General features: G+C 40.5%; 3 protein-coding genes across 3 annotated transcripts in view; all 3 read left to right on the plus strand.

Moving 5' to 3' along the window:
• The window catches only part of LOC308319023 (uncharacterized protein), a 29947-nt gene extending 24086 nt beyond the window's left edge, over window positions 1-5861 (plus strand). Inside the window, exons 19-27 of the mRNA XM_080768821.1 lie at window positions 264-335; window positions 480-515; window positions 1186-1230; window positions 1337-1369; window positions 1916-2062; window positions 2189-2365; window positions 3633-3723; window positions 4073-4150; window positions 4632-5861. Of these exons, the coding sequence (XP_080624947.1) occupies window positions 264-335; window positions 480-515; window positions 1186-1230; window positions 1337-1369; window positions 1916-2062; window positions 2189-2365; window positions 3633-3723; window positions 4073-4150; window positions 4632-4840 (888 nt within the window). The 3' untranslated portion in view covers window positions 4841-5861. The remainder of the gene's footprint in view (window positions 1-263; window positions 336-479; window positions 516-1185; window positions 1231-1336; window positions 1370-1915; window positions 2063-2188; window positions 2366-3632; window positions 3724-4072; window positions 4151-4631) is intronic.
• Window positions 5862-9137: 3276 nt separating this feature from the next.
• On the plus strand, window positions 9138-11453 carry cd83 (CD83 molecule). The gene is made up of 5 exons (XM_080768109.1): window positions 9138-9288; window positions 9391-9527; window positions 10147-10375; window positions 10502-10605; window positions 10726-11453. Exons 1-5 carry the CDS (start codon window positions 9246-9248, stop codon window positions 10882-10884), a joined length of 672 nt encoding a protein of 223 aa, XP_080624235.1. The 5' UTR covers window positions 9138-9245; the 3' UTR covers window positions 10885-11453.
• A 1492-nt stretch (window positions 11454-12945) lies between these two features.
• On the plus strand, window positions 12946-19635 carry cfap418 (cilia and flagella associated protein 418). The gene is made up of 6 exons (XM_080767653.1): window positions 12946-13219; window positions 13908-13977; window positions 15915-15979; window positions 16152-16217; window positions 16467-16562; window positions 18804-19635. Exons 1-6 carry the CDS (start codon window positions 13080-13082, stop codon window positions 18967-18969), a joined length of 603 nt encoding a protein of 200 aa, XP_080623779.1. The 5' UTR covers window positions 12946-13079; the 3' UTR covers window positions 18970-19635.
• Window positions 19636-20442: the final 807 nt, after the last annotated feature.

Here is a 20442-nt window from a genome sequence, read left to right on the forward strand (position 1 = left end):
GGGATACGAACTAGCGACCTTCCGATATCAAGACCGCTCCGCAAACCGTTCAGCCACCGCTGCCTCACCGCTGTTCATTGATAGCTTTTTGAACAGTTAGTATTTTTGTGTTTGTTTGTGATTGGATTATGTATAACTGAAACATATACAATGAGAACTAATAGTAATATTCTGAGGTTTGTGTATCTTGTGTATCTTTGCCTTTCTTTCCTGTGCGTATGCCATTGACAGGTCTGTGTGATTTATCTACCCATCTATCACAGGGGCCTCAAGGAGAACGAGGAGATGCTGGAGTACCAGGGAAACTAGGACCTAAGGGCCTACAGGCCCAACCTGTGTGTATATGCACTCTATGTTTACAGTATCAATCACTATTACACTATTACCATTGTTACACACTATCTAAGAAGTTTTATGGTAAACTAAATTAGTATGGGTTTAATTAATGGTGCAATTAATGGTATAAATCTCTTTTTTAGGGGGCTAAAGGAGAGGCAGGGCCAGATGGTCCGACGGTAAGTTCTGATTGAAACTCCTCATTAAACAGCAAAACCATGTTACATGTTGCATAAGGGATAAATGCCTTGGATGAAAACCATGTTACATGTTGCATAAAGGATGAACTCTGCCTTGGATGAAAACCATGTTACATGTTGCGTAAAGGATGAACTCTGCCTTGGATGCAATAAATCATGGAGGGTTGTTCATTGGAAGTTAGTTTATCAATGTAAGAAGAAATAATGATATATAGAATTTGATTTGCATTGTTACATTATACTGTGACACTAGTCACACAAACAAACATGATACATAAGAAGAGGAGCAGAGTTGGTTAGAGATGCCTAGATAAGTCATATGTAGTTTTATGACATTCTCCATTGTCTTACAAGCAATTAATATCGCTATTATCTATCAGTCCATCTTTGTGTCTGTAAATCTATCTGCAAGTCAAAAGAGTAGTTAGATCAAGTACAGGTATACGCTTTCAGATACGAGCATTGTACTGTACCTCACGAGAGAAACTGAGATAAGTACAGAAACCCTAGGCCTAGAGGAATGTCACTTGTTATGATTTACCATGCAGGGTACCTTGCGGATCAGCATGTCACTGGTTGTTTTGTGACCGGCGTGGTGGTTTTATTCCCTGTGCCATGATCATTAAAGGCTTTATTTGCCTTCCCTTAGGGTGCAGCAGGGAGAAAGGGCATCAAAGGTGTGAAAGGAGAGAAGGTACAGTATAATAACATCATATCTGTATATTGTACAACTGTGTTGTTCCACTTCCTCTTTCCACATCTGCATGGTTTGTTGTTAATCAGTGTCTTCTTCCTCATAGGAAGTCCCAGGCGACCGTGGGGACAAAGGACAGGTAATGATTCATATTTTTATATTTATATTTTTATTTTTATGACATCAGCAGAAACAAAACTTTACAGATTGAGATCTCTGTTCCTATATATTATTCCAAGAGGCGGAAAATGCAACTGGGTTGGTACATTACTGATTAGAATAACAGAATTAAAATAACTTTCTGTATGTTAACTTTTACATTACAGTATCAGTACTGTAGGTAACTTGACAACAATGGTGGACTATATTTTAGGTGTTGAATGATTCAGTAACTTCATCCTGTAATGGCTCTCCAATGGGTTTCAAGTTACTGTTGAGATCAAGTGGAGCACAATGCTTCTATCAAGGCATCAGGCTGTTGGCTAAAATCAGGTGTGCTCTGCAAACAGGATTGCTCTGATTTTGAACTGTTTTCGAGATCAATAAACTGAGAACAGGTGGCAGTGAGGAAGAAGTTAGTAAAGGACCTTCATATATGTCTCCACTTTAACACACATTTCGTCTCTCTATGGCTGCTTCCTCTTGTTCTCCCCTCTCCATATCTTGTTGTCCATTCCTCTGGTAGCATGGACAGAAGGGTTATCTTGGTGAAGGTGGCATCCCTGGCAGGATCGGACCTCCTGGCATCCCAGGGACTAGAGGAAATCCGGGTTCAGGTGGTGACCTGGGTGTCAAAGGCCGTGGGGGACCCAAAGGCATGCCAGGTTCCCCTGTGAGTAACATTCTCAAAACTGAATAAGTCTTGTTTGAAAAAGTGGTGGACTGTAAAACTGTACATTTGTAGCTGTTATTATGTTGGCAGATGAACTGATGAAGTCAACGCTTTCTTCCCACTCAGGGTCCAGGTCTGAATGATGAGCAGGTGCTGCAGCTCTGCAGAGGGGTTGTGACAGCTCAGATCTCACAGTATTCTGCCTCCATCAGGGCTAAGTGCTCCCAGGGCTGCCCCATCAACAACCGAACGCTCATTGGACCACCAGGAGGCAAAGGTCCATCTGGATCAGCAGGCAAACCTGTATGTTCCCCAGTCCTATATCTGAATTTGATACGAGCATTTGTATAGATCTTTTATGAGTAAGAGACCACACCTCTACTGAAGTTTTAATTGTTTATTATAAGCAAGAATACAATGATTGAGGTCAGGTTGAGGTGAGAACCCATAAAAAAAAGTAGAACATTTGCGTACAAACACAGGAAATAAATGTGTGTATATATAAATGTATCAGTGCAAATGGTTTTGATACCCCTATAAGTACAGAGTAACTCTCATTTTGATGCCAAGAAAGTATCTAAATTTGATCCCTATAGAGCGTTGCAGTCCCGCCCCCTTTCATGAAGACACCAGGCCCAGGAAATAGTTTCCAATGCATTTTTCCCATAGACATTTCAAAACATATTTATTTAAAGACCTTATAAGCAACGTACAAAGCCAACTCTTGTCGTGACAAATCATGACAACAAACACAATATTTTGGACCAAACAAATAATTACAAAGAAGAAAAACAAAAAGTGTTTTAACCTGCCGTTTTCTTCTTCTTTCTAATTATTTGTTCAGCCCGAAAAAAAATGTTTGTTGTCATGATTTGTCACAACAAGAGTTGGCTTTGTCCGCGGCGTAAACGTCTTTAAATAAATACTTTCTGAAAAGTCTATGAGGAAAATGAACAGGGATTTATTTTCCGGGTCTCTCGAGGGGGTGGGACTGCGATGCTCTATATTTACTACTCTAAGTGATACACTAATTAGGCTGGTGCTGGGATCAAACACAGAACCTTGTGGTCCAAAGGCGAGTGCTCTGACAACTAATCTATTTGGAGACAACATTGGGGATAATAGACATTAATACTAAGCATTGCCTCAATAAAAAAACACAATAATGTTTCAGGCACTAAATCACGGTTGAAAATCAAAATGTAAACTAATTGGATTTTTTTATGACTACGTAATCGGTTAATACAGGTGGCAATAATTCCTCCGCCCCCTCCCCATCCACTGCTGCTCTCTCAGCACCCATTTCTGTACATTTTTAAACTAGCAGGGCGAGCAAAGAAGAAAAGAGACTAGAGGTTCCATCACCCTATAAGGTTAAATAATGTATTACTACAAGGTTACATGGCTGTTAGTGGCCATTTCTGGCCAAGGAAATGTTATTGTATGGTACATGTTGGAATGGATATTGCTGGATATGCTGGCTGGATATATTGCTGGATATTAGTACTATAAATTAATTATCTGGAGAGTGAGAACATCAATGGACATTTCTTCCTTTCCTATGTGTCAGGGCAAAGCAGGTAAAGCTGGAGCCAAAGGAGCCAGGGGTGTCCCAGGCGACAGAGGATTGGAGGGTCAGCTGGGTGCACTGGGTGCAGGAGGTATGTCCAAAATTAACCTCCCTTGATAGTGAGGACAAAACATTCGCTGTCAGGTATAAAACAAAGACAAATAGCGTTTTGTAAACGCCATTGACAATGAAGGGAAAATGTACGTCATAATGTGCCATTTACGTCATATTGTCTCTTTATTGTTAATGGCGTTTAATGTTTGTGTTACCTCACCATTACATCACCTACAGTAATCAACATGCCCACCTGCAACTAAATTTGAACTATGCACTGTAGATAGTTAGTGTTAGTTGTCAGATTTGAGTCAGGTGTCTTGAGTCAGGTGTCCTGAAAAATCGGAACCAACCAACGACCACTCATGATTGTGTTTTCTCAACAGGTTCCAAAGGAGCCAAAGGTGTCAGGGGGGATACTGGTAAAGGCCTGCCAGGACACGATGGACACCAAGGCATCAGAGGTGTGGCTCTGTTCTTACTGACACAAAATTACCTTGTATTTACACTGTGGAAAAGAACACCCAAACCTTGACTCTCCTATGATGTTTTCTTGAGTCAGGTGTCCTTAAGCTAAAGTAAGCTAGCTATGCAATTTAACTCACTTTATGACCAGAGTGGCAGTATTCAAACAAAGTAATGCCAGTTGCAAAGTCAACTGGCATTACAATTAGCTCATGGGCTAAATGGCTAAGAAGTTAAATTGAGAACTAACGTTCCACACAAACAATATTTCCTATGTGAATCTCAAGGATAGGACCACTTTATCAATATAATAAAAGGAAATTATGAGGTCACTGCCAAAAATGTTGAAAATAACCTCCTAAAAGTGGGAGCAGTTTCAAAACGTTGTTGATAAATGGAACAAATGTATAGGCATTACTCTCTGGGCTGCTTTCAAATGGGTTTATTTTGCATGTTCCATTATGATTATTTTCTCCCCAGGTTTGCCAGGCCATCCGGCAGAAGCCAAAAATGGCATGGCAGGGCCTCGTGGTCCCCGTGGGTTCCCAGGACCAATGGGCATACCTGGCATGGCTGGGAATGCAGGAGTGCCTGGATTTTGTGAGGCACGAGACTGTAGCATTCACGCACCAGTCCTGCGCAAAGAGCAGGGCCTGGTAAAGGGACCCCTCAGCCTAACTAAGATCTAACTCCAGACATGATGCTTCTTCTGGTTATGAGGGCTGTTCTGTTGCTCCTGGGCATTGGAGAATCACCTCATTGCAACATCATGGTTTGTTTCAATAATATTCCAGGTGACTTGGGAAGTGACCTTGATACTGGGTTTGAATGGAAACATGCTTATATTTCAGACTCATGTCCAAAAGATTTTTTATATTGTTTGGGTATTGAGGGGAGTTGTGCTGAGTACAGTTCCTTGGGGTGCTCAAGTGCTGGGCAGGTATGGTGAGAAATGCTGGACTCTGTACAGAGAATAAGCCATCTGAAAAGGACATTCCATCTAAATCAGACAAGGCTTTGACGTGTTCGATTTTTATATTTCTGCCAAAAGCTGTTTCCAGACCAACTATGCTTGAGTAGGACTCAAAAAGTAAGAGTGATCCTTAATTTCTTGATTTTAGTTTTATTTTTGGTTCGAAAGTGACAACAAAATGAAAATAAAAATGCAATGTAAATATTTTTGTAAAGTATCTGAAATACATGTACTGTGTCTGGAAGAAATGTTTTAGATAAATCATTTGAAATTTTGTAATATGAGTCTTCAGTTTTAATTGACTGTGTCTTGAAAACCCAAGGCAATACTTGGGCATTTCACTAATTTTCTCTAGTGAATGTGTTTGATTTGTAAACGACAGAAATGTAGATACAAACCAAAAAATCATATCAGTATTCAAATTGCATTCAATGATCTGGACAGTGCACTCTCCTCCTACAATGCTGTCAGTGTGATATTTCTACACAGCCGAATATTTTATTTTTACCTAGCAGCTCTCAGGAATTAATTCATTTGTTAATGAATGAATAGGACATTACCACACAAAGAGCATGCATGCTCAGTAAAACCTCTCAATAAAGGTTAAAGAGAAAATAAATAAACAAGCATAGGTTATCACGCATGAATTCAAAACAAACTTTCTGTCAAAAGAAACTCATAGATTAAATCAACAAAAGCTCAAATAACTGCTGTACTGAATTGCTTTTGAGAACCAAGTAAAAGTGACAAATAGTACTATATTATATTTATTAAAATGTGGTTTTATGTTTATTCCAGCTTGTTGTATTCATGTCATTTTATTTATATGCTTATGCGAGTTCAAACTTTTTAAAAGTTTAGGACTTGTTACATAGTGGTATTGATGTATTGTGAACTACTTCTGGAAACCTGACAAATCTGCCAGATCACATTATCACAAGTATTAGTCTGGGGATGCCATGAAGAACACATCTTACTTTTGATGTTTTTGGGGTTACGTCCATAGCTATTTGCCTCGCCTCAGATGATTAGATTTCACAAATGTGTGGTTATGAGTTCAATAACATAGCATAACTTGGGCCAAGAGTTGATCAACAAGATTAGCGTAATTGATCATGAGTTGATCACGAAAATTGACCCTGATTTGAAGTCCGGAAGAACACGATTTGGGCACCAAAATTTGGTGGGGTTTCCTCGTGCTAAATGCGCGGGCCCACCTGCAGTCCCAGCTCTGACCAGTAGGGCCGAGCGCTTGAACGTTGACCATCCCTTCTGGGGGCTTGGATCACACCCACCAGTTCATTATTAGTATACCTGGTTTTCACCTTAGCACCACCCACCTGAACTTAAGCCTTGATCCCCCATTGGGTCTTTTGACTCAAAGGCTTTCAGCTTTCATGAAGAAACCAAAAAATAGGGAAGACCTATTCACCTGAGAGTATTAGAGTAATGTTAACTCCAGAGACTCATACACAACTGAAAAAGTTAAAAGATCACGCCACTCCATCTTTAACAGTTTGCAGAATGGGTACAGTTCAAGGAAGGTACAGGTCAATACAAAATTTGCTAAGAGGATAAAACCAGAAAAAGACGTTTACATAAGGGTCCTCCATTTTCAATTCATCAGAACATTTAAAGGCATATACAAATATACACTATATGCAAAAATAAATCATAAACATGGTTAGAAAAATGGAAACAGGGGTCTATTGCAGGGATACTCAAATAGATTTACCTGTGGGCCACATTACAAAAATGGCAAGGGGCCAGGGGCCAGTAGATAAAATTACGACATTAATGATACTTGATAACTTCTCTCTTTCAATTGCTTTATTTTCGCAAAATGTATCAAAGTACAATGTGCATGCACACAATATGTAAATAAATAAATGTGTTACATTTTCTTGCATAAACACAAAGAGCTGTTTCCATAACTGCACAAATTATTGCACATAACATGAGTAGCTGTTATAATAACATAATAACATAACATGAGTAGCTCTTTGCCTGCCTGCCTGCCTGCCTGTCTGTCTGTCCATGAGTAGTTATTTGTCTGTCTGTCAATGAGTAGCTGTCTTACTGTCTGCCTGTCTATGAGTAGCTGTCTGCCTGCCTGTCTATGAGTAGCTGTCTGTCTGCCTGCCTGTCCAATTGTCCATGAGTAGCTGTCTGTCTGCCTGTCTGAGTAGCTGTCTGCCTGCCTGCCTAATTGTCCATGAGTAGCTGTCTGTCTGTCTATGAGTAGCTGTCTGCCTGCCTGCCCAATTGTCTATGAGTAGCTGTCTGTCTGTCTATGAGTAGCTGTCTGCCTGCCTGCCCAATTGTCTATGAGTAGCTGTCTGTCTGTCTATGAGTAGCTGTCTGCCTTCCTGCCTGTCCAATTGTCCATGAGTAGCTGTCTGTCTGTCTATGAGTAGCTGTCTGCCTTCCTGCCTGTCCAATTGTCCATGAGTAGCTGTCTGCCTGCCTGTCCAATTCTCCATGAGTAGCTGTCTGTCTGCCTGTCCATGAGTAGCTGTCTGACTGCCTGCCTGTCCAATTCTCCATGAGTAGCTGTCTGTCTGTCTGCCTGTCTATGATCAGCTGTCTGCCTGCCTGCCTGCCAGCCAGCAAGTTGGTTAACAGAAAATAAATTGTTATGGCTGAGTAAAATAAAATACAATAAACACAATTTGCCTGAAAATAGATTACCCAGCTATGACCTTTTTCATGAAAAAAAATGAGTAGTGATATGGCTGACTGAGTAAAATAAAACAATCTACCTGAAAATAGATAGCTATAAGTGAAGAGCAATTTCCGCAATTACCATTTCCGCAAAGGTTGAGTATCACTGGTCTATTGGTTTTGTGACGTCCCAGACACATTGAGTGTGACAGTGACAAAGGGGAAGTACAGGGAATTACCAGACATAACATCATGGCTAGTGGAATTTCAGGTGCTTTTTATGGCACTTACTTTCACTTGTACTACTTGATGCAAAAACAGTATAACTACAAAACCCTTGTTTGCATAATCATACTATATCATACTATAAATGTCTGTCTGTCTGTCTGTCTGTCTGTCTGTCTGTCTGTCTGTCTGTCTTGTCTGTCTGTCTGAATGTGTGTCAGAAACACTGCCGTAGCACTGCCGTAGACCAACCAACCAACTGACGGGAAATGTACGTTGTCATACGTCTGATTTAACGGATGCGGAAATGCACTGGCACATGTTGGCCTTATTGATGGATTGCTGTGACCCCCCCCCCCCCCCCCCCCCCCCCAAAAACATGATCATCATGATTATACTAGGAGAAAGATTGTTTTCAAAAAAAGTGTACAGAAAGTGTTATCTTAGCACCACCCACCTGAACTTAAGCCTTTTGATTGAGCCTTTTGACTCAAACTCTGAGTTCGAGTGTTCAGGAAGAAACCAAAAATATACAGGGAAGACATACAGTGTTAAGTTAACTCCATAGACACATATAAAACAGAAAAAGTACAAAAATCATATGGCACTCCATCTTTAATAAACAGAAGTTGTTCAAAGATTGCGTCATTATCAGTTTGAGCCCAGGTGTGGTTTTCATTTATTTTGTAATTTATGAATTCATACACAGTGAAAGTCTTAGTGTTAAAATATGCAATTACTGGGGGTGAGAAGGAAAAAAAAACGTAATAAGAAAAGTAATAAGCAATAAGTTACCTTTGGGTAATAATTAAAGTAATAATGTTAGTAATAGGTCATATATTATTACCGTTTAAGAGTAACTTTTCCAACACTCTGATCCCCGTAGTACCTGAACATGCCTGCTTCCTTGTTCCTTCTACTCACTAGGTGTCGGTGAGCAGCCATGTGCGTGCTGTTAATCTATTCTACTGCATGCTGCCTGCAGCTGTGAAACTGAAAACGTACGCCCACACACATTGGGAAATTTTGAAAGGGAAACAAAAGCATGTAGACAATGAAAAAAGATAAGCTACTCCCATGTTCCAGCTAGCCTACAGTATATAATGGAGTTTGGTACAGTTGAGTAATAAGAGTAGAACAAGAGACTATAGAGACTTCAGAGGATCAGAGCCTAATAGTCTTGTCTGACTGTCTATACTCTATATAGCCTATCTTTATTTGTAAATAGGGCTATGCCTTCAGTTATAATGCACTGGGTCGTGTTATTTGCATTGTGTGAGTATTTTAATCTAAAGCCAAAGTCCTCATTTCAGTGAGTTGAAGGGAGACAAGGACAATATTAACACTACTCGACTGACTGTAAATTGTTCTCATCAGGTATCTCTCACATTGACTGTGTGGCTATTAACAATTTACGGGCAGAGACGACGTGTAACAGTGGAGAGGATTGTGTCTTGAGATGTACAGCTCATTACAAAAGTGGGGTCCAGTATCGTGCTGTAACATGGTATAAGGTAAGTCCATCTTGCTTGCTCACTGCTTGTGTATTTATATAATATTTTAGATACATTTGATTCAAGAGGATATGGCGTGCCATAATCTCATTGGTTGGATTTCAAGTTAATAAGAGTAATACTTCCTGTAAAGCTGAACCATGTAACTTTCCTCTACTGCACAAGTGCTGACATTTAGGCTACTTTTACCATTGAGGTACTGCATCGTGTAGCCTGTTCGTTGCTTGCTCAGGGGATAAATTGAATCTTGACCTTCAGGTTAGAATTTGTGTCTGATCCTGTGTCTAGGTGAGACTTTGACACGATTTAAATGTCTCAATATAGAAGAGCAGGGAGACAAAATTCACCCTGATTGAATAAATTATATTATTAACATATACTCTGTGTAATACATACATACAAAATACATACAAATTACATTTATTCATTAAATTTTGCCGATTAATAACATAATTTTACTAACAATTTTCATCTCAAATCAAGTAAAGTATTCAAAATGTTTGGGGAAAATTTGATGTCAATTGAGAATTAAAGAGCAATAAAACAGTAACATAAAAATAAAACAAGTCAACACTCAAGTCAACATTCATTCTTTAGTGATGGTGTGCTAATTTCACAGATAGATGAAGATGCCTCTCCTCAACTGAATGGGCTCTTGATGAGAAGTCTTCCTAATGGCACCACTCAATGGTACGTTGGTGTGGAGCGAATAGTGGAACTGTGGGATTACTCTAGGGATATCCTTCTGCAAAACCTCACATGCAAAGACAGAGGCACTTACAAGTGTGTCCTGTCTGCACCGGTGGGTGAACAGAACCAGGAAGGACAGGTCCACCTCACTGTAACAGGTACTGATCCAAGACTCCTCTGACATAATTTTTCTAGAAAAATGTCTGTTGGTCGTTTAGCTACAGTACAGCTCAGCAGCACTGCAACTGAGCAATAACTTGAAATGTTTTTTTTTCCATTCACAGGTTGTCCTGACAGTCCATCAAATGACCAGATGGAAGATGTTTACATGGTGATTTTTGCTATAGTACTGCTGATACTGGCTCTATTGATATTCTGCATAAGTTATGTAAGTAAATATGAACTGATATAAACTGGACTGACCTTTCCACAAAGTAGAAGACCGGTTATATGTCTCAGTATTCTGTTGTATCCCTAATCTGAACATATTTTCTTTACTCCATTGCAGTCCTGTCTGAAGAAAATACTCACAGAAAAGAAAACTACAACCCATAAAGAAATATCCTCCAATTCACCATTTAAACCACTAGAAAAGAAGGACTTAATGTTGATCCATACATTGGGTACCAAGTGTCTGAAATCGAACCTGAAAGAAATATGTGTTTGAACTCAAACCTACAGCATACCAGCTGCACGCCATGAGACCCAATCTCAAGATAATCAGATACGACGAAAAAGGGGCACACCAAACTAGACCACAGCTGAGCTAGCACTATGGTCAGTGACAGGTGCTGAACCTGAAGCTGTGGGAGGTGATCAGGACAGGTGGTGAACCTAAATCTTGCCCTAAAGAGTTCTACAACAGCTCCAGACCATTAGCCACGTCATACTGATGGCGGACAGACACAAACGTTTTGGGGATATACTGTAGGCCTACTGTACATACCTTGCTGCAGTGACCCCTTCAGTGCCACGTCATGGAAGAGAGATGCGCAATCCTTTCCTTTGAGAATGCAGAACCTGAAAATTAATATTTAGAGATCTGCGTTGTAATGTTCCCAAAATGTTATATACTTTACTACTTATTATTATTACTCTACAGTACTTGATCACAAACCTGTTTGGATAACGCATACTGTGAACTAATTAAGTGGCAGCTACTATACTGAAAACTGTGAAAAGCAACAGTTATGCACTTTTTTGTCATTCAACATTGTTGAATGACTACCCAAATAAACAAATGCATTGATTGATTGATTGATTTATTATTATTATTATTTTTTTTAGAATTACAGTACATTTCAAGCATAACTCAATACAAGACTGTTAACTGTGGACGACACCATAAAGCATTACACTTGTTTACAATAGGGTCCACCATGTTCAATTCATCTATTGCCTCATTTGTTGTGTTGTCCTGGTTAAATGTTTAAGATCCTGAAGAGATTTGTGCAATCCCTGGCTAACAACCTGAGAAAAGATGGCTCCAGACCATAGAATGCTGCTGCCTAAAATTAAAGTAGATTTGTGATTTGGTATGAAGCACTACACTCACTGTCCCAGTAGAAGCTTATCAAAAACTTCTAAATTGCAATAGCCTATAGCTAGAACTTAGTATTAAATGTTATTAGAGTCCCAAAAGAGCCCTTTTCTATTCAACATATATATTACACTGTGAGTTCTACATACTACATATTTGTTTTTAATTTAAAATACTTTTATTTTGAAATGTACTTTTAGTTGCTGATTGATAACGCCAGTAGTAGCTACTACTATTTCCAACAACCAGAGAACCAGGCTGTTTTCAGCAGCACGGTGCACCCTGTACCAGGCTTTCATTTTCGCCGGCGCAAAAAATGAAAAGCAGCACCCTAGAGAGCGGAGCACCTCCATGCATACATTAAAATAAATTTGGTTTGCAGTGAAAATAAGGTATCGTATGTATTGTTAGACTTCGCCTTTTTTGTTGAGTAGCCTTACTAGCCTAGCTGTTTAAATGAGGCACATGCACGCATTGCTGGTAATTGAGACTAATTAATTGGTAGGTATGGGTTTTGCAAATCAGCTAAATTGTGTATTGTATAATTTACAACTCTAATGTAGTTTAATTTGTTTAGTTTTTGTTTATTTTCTCTTCAGACTTTACGTTGGTTTTATGCAAGTCAAAACTTGCATTTCCCGACTCCTGATTGCCCTGAGATTATTTCAATGGATAACAATACTACTAAAACGAGGCATGCTGGGATATTCAAATTCTTATTGTACATGACATCATAACATCAAGTTGTCGTGGCCGAGTGGTTAAGGCGATGGACTAGAAATCCATTGGGATCTTCCCGCGCAGGTTCGAATCCTGCCGACAACGGTCTACTCTTTTTTTTCTTCGCCTCTTCAATAATCTCACATGGTTAGAAACAAATACAACAGCTAAATGCAAACCTTCGTGAGAACATTTTGCGGTAAATGTGTGACCTTTTTGTGTATCGGTCCCAGCCATAGATGTTCAAGACTGCTGTGAATGTACATTGTACAGGGTTAGTTTTTTGTCTACGTTTTCGTCAAATAAGTCTATTCAAGCTACGAAGTATTTGATACATACCGTAATTCAATACTACCATTGGAGGGAGTGGGACTGTATTGTTTTATTTTAGAACGCAAACCCCTAATTTGCGCACTACTGCTCAACAGCGACCTCTGGAGAGTGGAGACACATACTACCAGACAGTTTCTTTGTCACAACATAACCACGTCGTGTCGCTACCTAGCAACGAACAGGATGCGTGCTTTGGCTGCACCGCTCTGCTCTCAATTTAGCTAGCTAGGCTAGCCAGCTAACGCTAGCAGCTAGTAGCTACCAACACTATGGATGACGACTTGGACGACCTGCTTGATGAAGTTGAATCAAAGTTTTGTCAGGACGTTTCCATCAGACCTCCAGCTCACACGGATCCTGTTAAATCTGTGAAATGCGATAATGAAAGCGATGGAAAGAAAACACACAGGCATGTTTACAACATTGGCTAACGTTAGCTAACAGATCAACTATGTGTAATTAAAGTTAATTCCGAATATCCTGCCTTGCATTTTCTGTACGTTTATCTTCTGGAGCTTAACTATGTTAAATTCCCAATCCAAAATGTCCAGTGTTTACAAACATTACAGCCCCCATGTACAGGTGGGGGCTGTAATGTTTGTTACTATATTATGTATCGTGTATCTGTTGTCAAATACTTGCCATGGAGAGCTGTTTTAATCTAGATTTAATGAAAACATGTCATGGTCATGGCTCTAGCATCGTTATGCTAGGTTTATAGGTGGGTGGAATTCGATTTTGTGCAAGCTCCATCATTATTTCCAGAAAGGTGAGGGTGGGGGTGCAAAGGACAAATAAATAAAAGCTATCTACATAATACACATAGCATATCCATTCAGTACAGTATGTACATACCAACATTGCAGCAAGTATATTATATACTGTTAATTAAATTAGACATCAAGGTGCAAAAACTGTCAGCGCTAGTATAATATCACCTTGAAGGAGAATGTCAGAAATTTAAATGAGAAGAACATGCATGTCTATGTCTATTAAGCTATAGCTAATATATTCATGTACACCATACCAACACCATAAGCTGATATAAGTATTATGACATGGACTTGTGTTTTCCTGTTGTGCCTTAAATATCTTAGAAGTGACACCGAAGATATTGATGCGCTACTAGAAGATCTGTTAGACGAGGACTATGACTCTCATCCAAAGGTGAGTGTGAGCAAAACCTACTGCTACATTACTTAGGGGGGCCAGTCTCAATGTCCCACTGTAAATGGAAGTACATGAGTATTAATTTGGACGAGCGGTGGACCAATAACAAGATTGTTATTTATAAGTAGTTTCAGTTATTTATAGTACAGGAAGCATAAACGGGCAGCGAACATCAAACACTCAAATTAATTTAGTTGCGTATTCATAGGACTTTGTTAGATAACTTTATAGCAACAACTCATTGTGAAATGCTGTCCCATTTCTCTTTTACTACATTTTAAGAACCTTGAGCTGAACTCAGGTGATGTTAACTGAAGTCTGAGGGTTCAGTCAGTGCTGTGGGCAACTGGACATAGTGTGTACATTGAGATTGTACAACAAAATAAATACATTTTGGGCCACAAGGCCTTCGTCAGGTCTGAAGTTGAGACCTGAAATGTTGACTTCTAATAATGTTTTCTCATAATAAAATGCAGTAGTACCATGTGAGAATGTGTGCAGGTTTTTGTAGCCTACCTTTCATCCTAGATGAAATATCTGTACACGTTTTCTTTTATGTGGGCACCCCACGTTGCTATTTTGAAAGAATGAAAGGGCACATAATTTAAGATGTGCATGTGACCAAAAGACATAAATGCACTAACCTAGCTCAGTGATGTAAATAGGATTTCAATGTAATTGGTCCTGGGACCCAGGGGTGGTCTATTAGATTGGTCCCAGGGACATTTTAGGAGTCCTACTTAAACAACGTTAGAGTACAGTGAGTACAGTATTGCATCCCAGGACTCGTGGAGGGTGACATGATTGCGTCCTTTGTTAATTTAGTGAGTCTAAAGCCCAAGCCACACCAAAGGGTCGGGTTACCTTAAAACGTTTTTGAAGGTAAACCACACCAATGCAACTCATTGAGTTACAAGGAGCTGTACTGTACTGTACTGTACTCAGTGTACTGTACTGTACTGTACTGGCACACCCGAAAGCATCATACCGTATATACAGTTAATATGTGCGTGTGTGTTGTGTGTGTGTTAGGTGGTGAAAAACAACCATGCTGTTTTCGTGCTCATACCCAGGCACCCAGCCAGCCACCCACCCACCCACACACACACACACATAGCTCCGTAAGGGAGAGGTTGCACCACTCAAAAAAGTTTTGTCCCGACCGACCCTTTGGTGTGGTTTGGGCTTCAGGATGTAGGATCCAGGCTATTTGAATCACTGCTAGCTGAATTGCTGGCACAATCGTCCAGTCTTCTTCAGATTAGTGTTTTGCTTCAGATTTATGTTACTCAGATTTCACACATTGGTATATTTTAATAACTAGTACTTACCTCCCACTGCCTACGCCGCACAAATAACATACTACAGGACCAGTTCCACCCAGCACACCATCTCTTCCAACGTCTGCCCTCTGGTAGAAGATACCGATCCATCCGGTCCAGAACCAACAGACTGTCCAACAGCCTTTACCCACAGGCTGTCAGGCTGCTGAATGAACAACCTGCCCCCCGCCCCCCCATCGCCGAGCCCCCCCCCCCCCCCTCTATAGTATTAAAGGGTACTGGAAAATGGACTTGGACTTGCACTGAACTTTTGCACTATTACATTGCACTTGGGTTACTGTACAGTATGGATATTTATTTGATGCCAGTGGTGAAGGTGAAGGTGACGCTCTAAACTGAATTTCGTTGTTTCATGTAAGCAATGACAAATAAAGATCTATCTATCTATCGATCTACCCGTTCTGAATATATCAACAGCAAATGATGTTCGCCAGATGGGGCAGTAGAGAGTACTCTCTGCTGCCTCAGTAGTCAGGTTAATATAAGGAAGTGTAGGCTACAGACTGAAGGACAGACAGAGTGACTGACTGACATTTTTCGGTGCTTTTATAGATAGATAGATAGATACGATGAATTTTCCTATACTTTCAGACTGGGCAGCTGTCAAAAGGACCAGAGACGGGCAAGAAGCCGTTGCCTCAAATAGGAGGGAAAAAGTAAGTGTGTTTGTGTGTGTGTACATACACACCTTTCTGGGAAGAACTACTGTATGATTTAGTATAATTTTGCAGCGGCAATTATGTATATCATTAACTTTAAAACGTTTTTTTATTCGTCTATTATTGTTATGTTATTTGTCGTACATTATGCTGTCCTTTGTGAATACAGATGCTGTCCAGTTTTTCTTGGAGGAAGCTCCGTCACAAACGGCATTGGAACGGCTATATCAAAAAGGTGCTCAGATTAATTGTATATTCAATTTCCAATTTTCACACTGACAGTGGAGGAAACCATGCAAGGTACCAATCTGCTCATCAGGAGCACAAACCTGCTGTAACAGTCAGACTCCCACCTGTGCCCTGCATTCCATTTGTGTGCCTTTTTGCTGGCCTCCTTTTTGCACTTAAATTGTTTCAGTGAGCAAATATCGCTTTGTGCTCACAGACATTGTAATAGAAAATAAATATTAATCTCTGTTAACAGGTCATGCGACCAGTTGAGGTGCACATCATGTGACTTCCGTGTGCTTTTATTTGATGACTATGCATGGGACGCCTCCTGTGATTACCTGTTCCTGAGGTGAGTCTCCACAGTTTTGTCACTTGTGGTCAAAGTCGAGTGATGCAGGGGTGAACTACCTGCGCTCCACTAGTCAAGGGGTTTGAAGCCACCGCAATGCATCCGACTTGCCGAGTGTCTATAGGGTGTAAATGCGTGTGGCTGATAGGCCCAAAGCACACAAAAAAATGCGTTTGGCAAAATACCCATATACTGTAGGTGTAGCACAGGCCCAAGTGTCTTGCTCAGGGACACATTGATGAGGGCTGAAATCTCCGGAGTCCTAGGTGGGCTCACTAACCATTCAGCACATTAGACTCACCTGGAAAATGTGTCCGAATTTGTGCACTAGAGCATGGGTTTTCAACAGGTGGTCCGTGGACCACTGGTGGTCCGTGAAGGTGTTGCATGTGGTCCCTGACCATGCATTTAGTAATGTAGGAAAGTGAACATTCGTATTTGAATTTATTGTATTGGGTTAGGGTTAGAGAAAGTTGAGAAACAATGCAGTAAATGATCTGGTGACAAATTATGACGCATCGATGTTGTCAGTTACTGGGAAGTCGGATGTCGAGAACTTCCACAGAAAAGTGAGTTCGAATCTCAAGGGAAACCATACCGGATTGCCTGGTTGAGTCACCACTCACCATTACAAGGAACTGTGCCCATCCCATAATCAATCGCAAGTGTCTGCTTACTCATATAATAAGTTACAATGAACAGCAACATGAGTTTAATATGGAAGGTTCATTTCTTTCCCCCACACCATGACCATATCCCCCCTCCCAACACAACAATGGTCCCCAGGTTGATTCTCAGTCAGGGTGGTGGTCCCCAGGTTGATTCTCAGTCAGGGTGGTGGTCCCCAGGTTGATTCTCAGTCAGGGTGGTGGTCCCTGGTTCATACTCAGTTGAAAACCCCTGCACTAGAGGAATGTAAGTCACAAATATAGATTACATCTTGAAATCTACCTATTAGATTATGCGATATATTCTGTGCAAAGTTGATATTTTGGGTGGCACTACAAGTAAGTAAGTAAGTCACCAAAATCGGTAGGATTAATCCTTGCCTAGGTTTCCCATCAGATATTGAGATATTGTGTGTTGTTGGAGATTTTTTGGCCTGAGGTTGTCACCTGAGAAAAGGCTGTTGTTGTATAACTAAAATCTTAGTGAGTGTGAATGTCTCCCTTCACATTGTGTGTGTATTGCTGATGTCCTAACATAGTGCAGTGTCAACTGTGAAGTCAGTCGGATCTGCAGTGATCCAGAACTAGTGAGCGGCAATATTGTAGTCATTTTTTGGTGTCGGACCTAACTTGATGTGTTCTCTGTGACCTGACACATTTAAACAGTCTTTCACAAAGAAGTAAACCTGGGAAGTGTGACATTTTAACACTAACAGGAAGTCACATGTCTTCATGTCTACAATGATGATGAGGAAATACGTAGGTGACTTCTTGGCTTTCACCCGACATGACGACCACTGTGCTTCTGTTTCCATTTTGTATTCACACGTCGTGCAGGTTGTGGGAGGAAGAAAGCTTAATTCCTGGTGACATGATGTCACTTGTTACACTAATATGAGCTGGCAGTCCAGCATGATAATTACCAAGAACATTCTCACAGCAGAGATGTGCAAAGACTTGGAGGAGTGGGAGTTTTATCAATACCTGATTACCTTAGCGTTACATAAACGCACAGGAATAAGATGGCGACATACCTGTAGTCCTGGTCTTTTTATTATTTTAACCTTTTTAACCTTTCTTACGCTTACAGCAAATGTAGTTGTAGGATGCAATTGTATTCAGTTGAATAATAAATAAATAAATACTATTAGATTTGTAGTTTCTATTTGGTGCAGATTATTGTATTTTATATTTGGACAATAATTCTTTGACAGATTTATTTTCCTGAATTTGTCTTATTTATTTTTTTATGTGTGTTCCTACATATGGCTGCTCTCTTCTCTGACTGACAAATGTCTTGACAATCAAATATTTAAATGATTGGGTCCACGTTGAACCAGAATTGGAATAACTATGAATTCAATTCTATGAATGCAGTGATGGTGCCGTGGTTACAATGGAACATTTTAGATGTTAGCCTTTATTTATTTCCTGTCGAGGTCACTCAATAAAAAGAGGGGAAATTGGCTTACAGTATATTAATTGAATATTGATAGCTTTTGGTTTTGTCATTTCTTGCTTTCTTGCTTGCTTTCTTTGACTGACTTCACTGATTTACTGATTGCCTTTCCAGAAACAACATGCCAGACAGTCAGAAGCTGAGGGCCAAATTGAAGAGGAAAAGAGGGACACGGGCATATGCCTGTCAATGCAGCTGGTTCTCATCTGAAGATTTAGCAGACCTGAGGGACCAGACACAGCTTAAATGGGTGTGTGCGGCACACATGATACCTGAATAGTGGACATACAAGCCTTGAGATGTGGTCTCTCTCTCCCTCTCTCTCAAAATCACCAAAGATTTAAACACTTACATAGTCTCAATACTGTTCAAACAACCAACCAATGTTATGGTTTTGAAATCTGAATCTTTTCTCTAAGAAAACATTAATGTGCAAGTGGCAGTACAGTAGCCAGCATTGTGGGACCTACAAATTATGTGATGTAATTGCCTGTTAGTTCAATTCAAGTACAGTAACCATATAGAAGCCAGATTTAGATGTTAATGGTTTCTTACTTCCAAAACACTTCCTGAAGGCGTACAAGTCAAGCAATATGTTTTGAGTAGCCTAAATTGAATCCAGAACAGAATATGTCTGACATGTATATATTTTTATATTGTTAAATGTCAGAATTAAAGTATTTATATTGAGTACCTATGTGTGTACAGTATACTAATGGGATCTTCCAATTGATGATTTCTCTTGACTCTGAATAAAGACGTTGTTCCAGGTCTTATCTCATTGTGTATTAGAATGCAAAAGTGCACATATCAAATTATTAAAACTGCAATGGGAGAAAGTACAGAAGCTGCAAACTGGAGTTATTGTCCAGTCCAACCATCTGCTGTCCAACTCTCAGATGCTGTTCTGTTGCTTAATGTTTGATTAAATATTATGGCTAATGCAGCTTGTCCTGATATTTAACAGACTTGGAAATCATAAACTTCATCCATCCATCCATCTTCAACCGCTTATCCGTAGTCGGGTTGTAGAGGCAACATCTCTACCAGAGTGTTCCAGACGTCCCTCTCCAGGGCAACATTAGTGACTTCCTCCTGGGATATCCCGAGACGTTCCAAGGCCAGTGAGTCGAAGTGTTTCCTCCAACTGTGCCTTGGCCTGCCCCAGGGTCTCCTCCCACAGTGGGACGTGCCTCAAGGAACACCCTAGGGAGACGCCCGAGATCCTAACCAGATGCCCGAACCACCTCCTTTCCAGGCGAAGAAGCAGCGACTCTACTCCGAGTCTCTCTCGTGTGACTGAACTTCTCACCCTATCTCTAAGGGAGATGCCAGGCAGCCACCCGTCGAAGAAAACTCATTTCGGACACTTGTATTCGCAACCTTATTCTTTCCGTCATGACCCACACTTCATGACCATAGGTGAGAGTAGGAACAAAGATTGCTCGGTAGACAGAGAGCTTTGCCTTCTGGCTCAACTCTTTTCGTCAGTACAGCGACTGCAATACTGCCCCTGCTGCTCCGATTCTCCGGCTGATCTCCTTCTCCGTCCTCCCCTCACTCGTGAACAAGACCCCGAGATACTTGAACTCATTCCCTACCCGGACTGCACAATCCACCGGTTTCCTGCTGAGAACCATGGCCTCAGATTTGGAGACACTGATCCTCATCCCAGCTGCCGTACACTCTGCTGCGAACCGGTCCAGTGAGAGCTGAAGGTCTTGGACCGATGGTGCCATCAGGACCACATCAT

Source organism: Protomyctophum bolini (assembly GCF_963924005.1).
Source record: "Protomyctophum bolini genome assembly, chromosome: 7".
Lineage (NCBI taxonomy): Eukaryota > Metazoa > Chordata > Actinopteri > Myctophiformes > Myctophidae > Protomyctophum > Protomyctophum bolini.

What these genes read in the sequence shown, in the direction of transcription:
- cd83 (XM_080768109.1), top strand. Translation starts at nt 9,246, where the DNA reads ATGCCTTCAGTTATAATGCACTGGGTCGTGTTATTTGCATTGT. An exon ending in GGTCGTGTTATTTGCATTGT is followed by an intron (nt 9,289 to 9,390) that starts GTGAGTATTTTA and finishes TGTTCTCATCAG; the next exon opens with GTATCTCTCACATTGACTGT. An exon ending in GGTCCACCTCACTGTAACAG is followed by an intron (nt 10,376 to 10,501) that starts GTACTGATCCAA and finishes TTCCATTCACAG; the next exon opens with GTTGTCCTGACAGTCCATCA.
- cfap418 (XM_080767653.1), top strand. Translation starts at nt 13,080, where the DNA reads ATGGATGACGACTTGGACGACCTGCTTGATGAAGTTGAATCAAAGTTT. An exon ending in ACTATGACTCTCATCCAAAG is followed by an intron (nt 13,978 to 15,914) that starts GTGAGTGTGAGC and finishes CTATACTTTCAG; the next exon opens with ACTGGGCAGCTGTCAAAAGG. An exon ending in GGAACGGCTATATCAAAAAG is followed by an intron (nt 16,218 to 16,466) that starts GTGCTCAGATTA and finishes CTCTGTTAACAG; the next exon opens with GTCATGCGACCAGTTGAGGT.